Source organism: Hippoglossus hippoglossus, chromosome 12, assembly GCF_009819705.1.
Source record: "Hippoglossus hippoglossus isolate fHipHip1 chromosome 12, fHipHip1.pri, whole genome shotgun sequence".
Lineage (NCBI taxonomy): Eukaryota > Metazoa > Chordata > Actinopteri > Pleuronectiformes > Pleuronectidae > Hippoglossus > Hippoglossus hippoglossus.
This window is the reverse complement of record NC_047162.1, coordinates 7013794-7022480: the sequence shown is the minus strand read 5'-3', so window position 1 is coordinate 7022480 and position 8687 is coordinate 7013794. Positions and strand designations below refer to the sequence as shown.

Genomic DNA, 8687 nt, shown 5'->3' with positions numbered 1-8687 from the left:
CTGTGCTGGATTGGGTTCTTTAAGACCCAATATCAATGAATTAGGTCACCAACACTTCTCAATGACTGCTAAATGGACCTCTATGAAGTTTGATAGTTACTAATACATCCCTCAGGATGAATTGAAAATCCTTCGGTGATTTCCTCCTCTGGCACCACCCTCAGGGCAACGTTTCAATTTATCCAAACCCAAGCCATTCCCATCAAACTCAATTGTATTTTAAGTTAAGTTCTAACGAGGAAATGTTAGCATGCTAATGGGTAAACTATGATGGCGACCATGGTAATCATTGAACCCAGCGTTGCATCAACATGCTAAAATCAGAAAATGGTAATAATTATAATTATTTAATAATGGACGACACGTCTCCACTTCCTCTTACTATCCAGAAATACAGGGGATGGAGCCTTGGTAACAAGGTCCCGCCCACAAACATGCTCGACCAATCGTTTGAGTCTCAGCTGTCAATCATGACGTTTCAGTCCATTTTTATGGCATCAAATATTAAAAATAAATTAACAGCACTAAATAAACAATGTGTGAACTCCTTAAGATTACAACAAACATCTTTGACAACATTGGATTTATGATCTATACTGCAGCCAGTCACCAGGTGGCGACAGACTCTTTAGCTTCTCTTTGGGCGGCTGTCATGATATCCATCTTTGGTCTACGGTTAGAATGATGAGGTGACACATCGATCAGATGACAGGTCGACACTAGACTGAGTGATGCACACCAGTAAAATGCAGTGACTAGACAAAAGTTCATTAGAATATCAAATGCCTTGTTTGCTCAAACGCACAATAACCACGTTATCAGCGTATTAACCAGCATTATAAACGCAAAAAGATTGCACTTTAATCATGACACTGGAACCATCCATCGTACATAAACAATTTTATTCAGCCTGATATAGGTTACACATGGGGAAAAAAAATCAAATTCTAAGAGAACTACTTCCCTTTGTTGAGCTAATGATATGACAAGTTTGAAATTAGCTTCAGATCCCCACTTGGAAGCTTTCAACATTAGCTGCCGTGGGCTGTGAGGAATTAAGCATAATCACATGCTACGACTGACCTGAGGCCTTTTTTTTTCTCCTTTCTTTAAAAATAATACAAAAAAGAAAACACTCCCCTCAGCAGTCAATATGTATCTCACTAAATGATATGGAATGTTATCTTGGAAATGCAGGTAAAAAGATAAGTGTTCTCCGCAACACCAGAAAACAAGAAACGGAATAAAAAAAAACTGATTCCCAGAAGTCTGTTCCCAGGCTGCTACTGTGTGTGAGGCACTGAGAAAACACCACCTCAGTCCTAAGTGTGTTCAACAACAAAAACAACTGAAACCCGCCGCTGCGATTCAGCCTCGCTATGCCTAAAAAAACGTGGATATGAGCAGAAACCACCTGGATGCTCGATAGTACAGAAGGTACATAAAATTTACATTGCTCGCAAATCAGCTTTGAGGTCTAATATATTACGACCGACAGTCATCGACACAAAGCAAAGACTGATGAGGGAGAAGAGGGAGAGGGTCTTAACATTGAACTAGTGTTAGTATTATTTTTTTTTATTTCACAAAGTGCAAATTTTCATGTATATTACATCATAACCAATTTTTTTTATTTTTAGAAATTGTTCCTTTTCTATTATATAACAATGAAAAATGGGTAATTCCACATACCCCCCTCAAACCTAGCCATAACCCCCCCACACCCCACCAGCTATTCATCAGAATATATAAAAAAGAAAAAAGAAAAGGAATCACTAAATACATGCTGCAATGACGCTCACTGATTTGTTTGAAATTTGACCATAGCCTCCTTTTTTGGCCCGTTGAATCTCTTACAGTACACCGTTTCTGTCAGCGTGCGTTTATAGTTAAAATCTATATATTAATCTATCATTAAATATTATGCCTCTTGCACAGTCTTGCATGCACTGAAGAGCCTTTTGAGCAAGCTGTACAAGAAGGAGAGGCGTGTGGACGGACGTGGTCAGGCTGTAGGCTCTGGGCCAGGTCCAGGCACTCTTTCGCCACCTGTAAACGTTTTTTTTTTTTTTTGCCCTTTACTCCTTGCAACCATGTCAGTCCAAAAGATGGTTCTCCAGTGTGTTTTTGTCAAGTGAGCATTTGTTTTTGTGTGTGTAGGTGTGTGTGGTCCTAAACTCAGTCTCACAACAGAACTGCGTAGATCACTGAAGTTTTGTTCCAAGCTTTCGTTGTCTGTTCCTAGAAAGGAGAAGAAGAAAAGTTGAGTCACGCAACGAATGTAACAGACTAAAGGTCACTGTCACACAAGCTTTTAAAACTGTGATCTATCAGTGAGTTTTCAGAATCAGGATCAGACTCAGAAGAGGCTTTCAAACATTCATTTCTAACATTTCAAGAAGAGAAAGAAGAGGTCACAGAAGGAATAGACCTCTGTGCCATGAATCGAGGTCGATGTTAAAAATAGTTATGGATAAACTTTAAAGGTCCAATTAGAAAACTAGAATTACCACCTCCTAGTTGTATGCCTCAATCAATAGTTTATATACATGTAGCATATTAATTCTTCTGTTATGGCCAAAAGATGTGTTTTGAGTGTAATCAGTTCATTCTTGAGTCCAGGTTAACGTTTGTGCATCTGTCTATGGTTGTTGCAAAATTATAATGTTCTGATTAGGACTATCATATCTTTTATGACAGACAAGCATGTTCCCAGCATGCAAACTAGCTCCAATTAGCTGCCACTTATAATAACTTTATTTGTATAACACTTATCTAAACGAGGTTACAAAGTGCTTCACAAAAAAGTTCATGGGAAAATGAAGAATCAATTGTAATAAAAGATATTCTGTTTATTCCAATTTAAGAGCCAAATCATAAGATAATAAGGTCAAGACCTTAAGTCTATAGAGAAACCCGACAGTTCCCACATATATCAGGCTAGAAATGGTTGCTATGGAACTGGAGGACACTTGCGGGCAAAGCCATCTTAAGCAGACAGTCACAACAGTAAAGCATCAGAGAAACAGTGTGTGGGGGGTATTTTGGGTGGCAAAGTTAAAAACAAAGATAAGGCTGGTTGTGGACTTAAAGCTTCTGGTCTTAGATTACAGAGACAACAAATGTGCGGATACACTTTCTAGTTTGCCACCGTGAAGCAGCAGAGGCACAACAGACAAGAAGAGCAACGTCAAGTGTGCCACCTCCTCTGAATGCACATTTTGGCAAACTCAACTTTGCCAGTAGCTTTCACAAATGCTGGAGCATGTTATTATAAATGTATTTGAACTCGATTTTTTTGAAAAAGTGAAAGCCCTGGTGTTATTTGCATCCTCATTAATAATGTAGCCTATGTCACCTGTAGAGGAGGTGTAGGTAGACTTGACTGTGCCACTTTCTGGTGTAACTGGGCTGTAGTGGTGATAGACGTGGCATAGTCCCTTACCTTGCCTCTGATCTGGTCACTGTATACTCAAACCACAGGATGTTGGGAATCAGGCTTGTGTCTCGCACCAGGAAGTACTCTGATATTGGCCTGTGAGTTACAAAAAAGGAGAATTACAGTATACAAGTGGAACCATAATGGAGCAGTCTGATCCACTTATTCAGGCTGAGGATAAAATCGTCTTCCCCTGTGACACAAGAAGGAGGCAGTGAAATGAGAGTGCCACTTACCACGCTGCTATTTTAGGGAATATTGGTGTCAGCACCTCTTGTGTGATAAAGAACCAGATTATTCCGATCGTACTACCGACCACTCCGCCGTAGAAAACCTGGCTCCAGCTGTGATACAACAGGTACACTCTGAGAATGAAAGGAAAATTTTGTATTTTAAGTAGTGTCAAAACTTTTGTGTTCACAGTCAAAATGGTGTTTTTTGTAAAATTTGGTTTCTTGTCCCAAAGAGTGAGCAGCTGATCAACCCAACATTATTAAACTACTCTCTCATCCTCCCACCAGTACAAGTACTGGTAAAGGTAAAACATAGCATGCTTATTGACATTCATATATTTTCAAAGCCGTCTAGTCGACTAATCAATTAGCTGATTGACATTAAATGAAAAAGTACTCCATTCACTACATTCCCTCTATAACTTCCATTAATACCATACACCTGGTAAGATACACACGTACACACTTGTGTAAGATAGTACAATCTCACAACAAGAAAACATGTCACAGACTACAAGGTACAAAAATATATAAAAGAAAATATGAGGAGTAAAAACTCCTTTTGACAATACATAGAAATACTGAAAAACACCAAACACTTTGGTTTTAACACTTATTCATTCTATTATACTTATAGATGTCCAAAGTCAATCAAAAGGATCAATATCGGGGCCAGTCAAAGCATATATTAAAAGATTGGTATTGGATAAAGTAAACTGAATTAAATTATCTTTTCTTTGTTTTGTCCCACTTGAGCCTTCTAGTGTTGCAGTGCGATTCAGTTAATAGTTTTGGACAAGGACAAGGACAAGGACATTGAAACACTGGTGGAAGATTGAGCTCTGGACCCGAACCGGCCCTTGAACTGCCTTCCACGGCCCGTGGAAAAGGGGTCACTGTGTATACCCAGGCTCTTACACTCATCCATACAATAAGCACCTAATAAAACTACCGAAATAATACTACCACATTTTATCATCTCTCTTATCATGCTGCACTTTTATATAAACCTCAGACTTTAGGAATCATCTGAAGATTTGAAGGAGGTGGGAGGAGGACTTGGTAGTCAGTCACCTACCTGCTGTATGAGACCGATAAGGCCAAGCCCAACAGGATGATGGACAGTACGTGTCTCCACAGCAAGTCCACACATCGAGCATTGTTCGTTTGATGCATTCTGAAAGAAGAGATGAGGATGAGCTCACATCATGGCATCTACTTCATGTGAAGGTGGAATGAAAACATCTGATGAGTTCTTAAATATACGCAATAACTGTAATAATGAAATACATGCCCTGGAATAAACCCATTAAATAACAGATGTAAATATTTATAATGTAAATTTAACATGAATACAAGGAAATCAATGGTGGGCCTGAGGTCTTCATGACAACTATTCAACATTACAGGAAGTGAAACTGTTTACTCTGCTTTGTCATTTCATATGAAAACATGCCAGTGACATTAAATAGTTTAAAATCCAACTTGAAACGAACAGAAAATAATACAGTATTTTATACTTCTAAGAATTTCACAGCTGAACATCTCCACCCTTAAAACTCCCCCAAAAGCCAGAAGAAAAAAACTCACCTTAAATAAAGGAAAAGAAAGAAGTAAACAACAAAGAACCAGATAAGCTGGGAGTGAGCGGATGGCATCCCATAATCTGAGTACAGGGTTGTGTGAGCCCCTGCAGAAAGACAACACAATCTCATGTAAACATTTATTTACTGCATCGAGTTCATCTCAATTGTTAGTGTTAATTCAAAACTATCAACTCAACCAAAATGTATAACTAAGAGCAAAAAAGAACAACATACAAATATCTGGCTAGGGTTGGGTGATAAAACAGTATATATCCAATTAGGAATACTTTTTATATATTTCAGTTCTTCAAAAGCTACATGTAACGGTTTTCATTAACATGACACAAATTTCTCTTATTTATGTAGTTATATTATTACACATATCAATAAATCATTGTATTTAGTGTATATAGTGTAGCCTAATAAAAACAATAACTGTATTTAAAACAGCTATTACTAGAGAATGTGTAGTATATATCGTACTGTCAGCATCTGACCCAAAAACAAACAAGATGAAGATAAACCACACAGCTGAACTCGCGATAACGGGTCACAGATAACAGAGGAAGATATTCTGGCGGCTGTGATGTTTTTGTACTGTTGCCCAACACTGTGACGGACTAAAGCCAACAGCTCGCTCCTTCACTCACCTGCACACGGACGCGGCTCTCTGAGAATGTGCTTCAGCACCCAGTTCACCCCATCATTCAGCACCAGCCCACCAAAGAAGGAAATCTTCATTTGAAAACACCACAACAACACAGGTCAACACATTAGCACAAATAAACGTGTGGCTTGTCTGACAGCACGGCCACGCGAGTCAGTTGACAACTTCTCAGATTGTCTTTTTTAAAACGTGATGATGCTCTTTCTGGAACACCAAACTCCAGGTGCACGTGCAGGACTCACCGTGTGCAGCTCCCGTTTAAACACTATGAGCGTGACAAAGCCCACGAGGATTGCTATGGGCAGGAGGCTGATGTAGGCCAGCACTTGTCCCGTTAGATCGCCTGCAACACAGAGACACAGTGGTGGTGTTAGAAACCCCGGAACAGTCACCTGGTGGTGGGAGTGACACTCTGAGACCCAGTGAACCCGGATGGCTGAAACAGTGATGTAGCAGTGACCACAGACAGGAAGCAGCTACACCTTCATCTTGCAGACCATAATATTTCATTAGGTTGGCTAGGTCAGCTTGATCTTATGAGGGTTATGCTAGCTGTACTAAACAGTGTCCGTCCAAAGAGTTAGCTACTGCGTTGGCATTACTCCTAGCTACAATGCTACACAGGTGAACAGCTATGTGCTTCGGCTACATTAAAAAATCATATTTAGCTTTTCTTAACGCCTGAGTTTGTAGAATATTTCTTACAAGACACGACACATTCGCTAACTCCTCGTTAATTGTACCAAAGTCGATGTGAAGGCAGCTAGCAGGCTAGCTAGCCTTCATTGTGGACATTGCTGCTCACTGCGCATGCGTGGCTGTCTCACAATTTAGCAGTGCGGGCTGCGTTCCCCTGCTGCCACCGGGCTTTTAGCGAGTCTCACTATTTGGCAGCGTCGCCAACGGCCGCGTCCATTCAGTGCGCGAGAAAAAACCCATAAGCTGCGGTCAGATAACCAGCGGCCGGTGGAGCGAGGAGCTTCGGTGCTCAGAGACAGATGTGCAGTGTACGTACCCTCCGCGAACTCGACGTGAGTCAGAGAAATAGACCGCCATCGAGGTGGTGCCGAGCACTGCTCCTCCGCCGCCATCTTACCCGGACACAGCCGGGCAGTCCCAGCGACACGCCCCACACACGTGTCCGACCAATGGCGAGCCGAGCTGCGTGTTCAAACGGGCCCCGGCAGCCGAGCGGCCGTCCAATCACAGCAGCCCACCGGAAACCCGCTCCTCTGCCCATAGAGCAGAATTATTGAATGAACCAAAAACACAAAGTCCAGCTCCGCGTCTTAAAGCTCTCATCATGCTCTCATTCAGAAAGCTATTAGTGATTTATGAATTAATTCAGTTGTTTGCCCAAATGTTCACTGCACGTGGAAATCTCTGTATTTTGAGTGATATTATCAAATGTTTCCAATCATAGAGTGTATATAAAGATGGACGACGTCACTTCTCATCAAAAGTGAAGCCAAAGTGTCAGGGTCGCCATCTAGTGGCTGACTGCAATTTGGGCCATAAATCCTGCCTCCTCCATGTGAAGCCTTTTTCAGACATGACCTGGGGGTAAAATCCGAAGCATTGGCTGCAGAGTTTACCTGCAGTTTGCATTTCACACGACCACAACACAGCGAGAGGTTTTCTGCAACAGCAACAAATCCTCTGCATTATTATTCAGGCGAGAGGTGGAGCAGCCGGGTGCAGCAGAGAGAGGCAGGAAGTGATGTATTAACTCTGCTGTGGGGATCAAGTGGTTTTCTTAACAACACACATATAACTTACTGACACTTAAATCAACACTATTGCTTAATAGGTCAGTTGCAAGCAATTCCAAAGAGTGGGACTGCAACTAGTGATTATTTCCATCAATTGTTCTGAACAATATCTCTCTCAATTAAACAATGGTGTAGTTTATAAAATGTGTAGATTCCTGTTGTTAATTGCATTATGTCACTGAAATATTTTCATGAGCATTACTATTACTCACGTTTCTATTTTACGTCTGTTAATTTTTTTTGCCCATTCAAAATTAGATTGTGCATCAATCAATCAAATTTAATGTGTATATATTCTCAAATCCGAATTTGTCTCATAGGGCTTAACAAAGTGTGACATCCTCTGTCCTTAACCCTTAACCCTCAACAAGAGTAAGTAAAAAACTACCAAAGAACCTGAAAGGGGGAAATGTAGAAACCTCAGAGAGAGCCACATGTGAGGGCTCCCTCTCCCAGGACGGACAGAAGTGCAGAGATGCTGCCTCCGATAATTAGAGGAGTAGAGCACTATACTGAAAAACCTGATTAAGTGCAAATTAACCTCTTTGGGGAGTGTGTCCCTCTAACTGTAAACCCTGAAGCAAAAATAGATGTGTACAGTCTGAAAAGTGTAGGAGAAAATGAAACGCAGGATAGGATTCAAGATAGAAAGATGTCATGCAGGGTAGTAAAGTATTCATATTTTGTGAATATGTGTAACATGGACAAAAAGACAAAGAGTCTCTCTGAAATGCATATTTTCATGAAACGTGTGGTTAAAGTGCTGGTTTTAATTCAAATATAATAATAATAATAATAATAGAACACACACTTTACATTGATACATTTTTTTACAAGTATAATATTTCAATGAATAAAATTAAATGTAGTTATATTATAATAAATCATATAAAAGATCATAAAAGGACATAAAGTGGAAAAGCTGTTGTGTTGTGTTTTACTTCATCACTGTCATTTTTGAGTGCAGTTATATTTGCTTAAATGAAAAGA

At 40.2% G+C, this 8687-nt stretch overlaps 1 protein-coding gene across 1 annotated transcript; it reads right to left on the bottom strand.

Annotated features, from left to right (window-relative positions):
* Nucleotides 1-887: 887 nt before the first annotated feature.
* On the bottom strand, nt 888-7084 carry dolpp1 (dolichyldiphosphatase 1). Its single transcript, XM_034602055.1, has 8 exons — nt 6941-7084; nt 6168-6268; nt 5909-5993; nt 5263-5362; nt 4751-4849; nt 3676-3804; nt 3446-3535; nt 888-2241 (listed from the first exon to the last, which is right to left on the bottom strand). The coding sequence occupies exons 1-8, from the start codon at nt 7014-7016 to the stop codon at nt 2205-2207; spliced, it is 717 nt and encodes a 238-aa protein (XP_034457946.1). The 5' UTR covers nt 7017-7084; the 3' UTR covers nt 888-2204.
* Between the last annotated feature and the right edge of the window lie 1603 nt (nt 7085-8687).

Excerpts from the sequence above, each read along its gene's own strand:
- dolpp1 (XM_034602055.1), bottom strand. The coding sequence starts at position 7,016 with ATGGCGGCGGAGGAGCAGTGCTCGGCACCACCTCGATGGCGGTCTATT. Across the intron at positions 4,850-5,262 it reads TTTCTTTTCCTTTATTTAAG|AATGCATCAAACGAACAATG; the intron begins GTGAGTTTTTTT and ends CTCTTCTTTCAG. Across the intron at positions 3,805-4,750 it reads TTATCGGTCTCATACAGCAG|AGTGTACCTGTTGTATCACA; the intron begins GTAGGTGACTGA and ends TTTCATTCTCAG.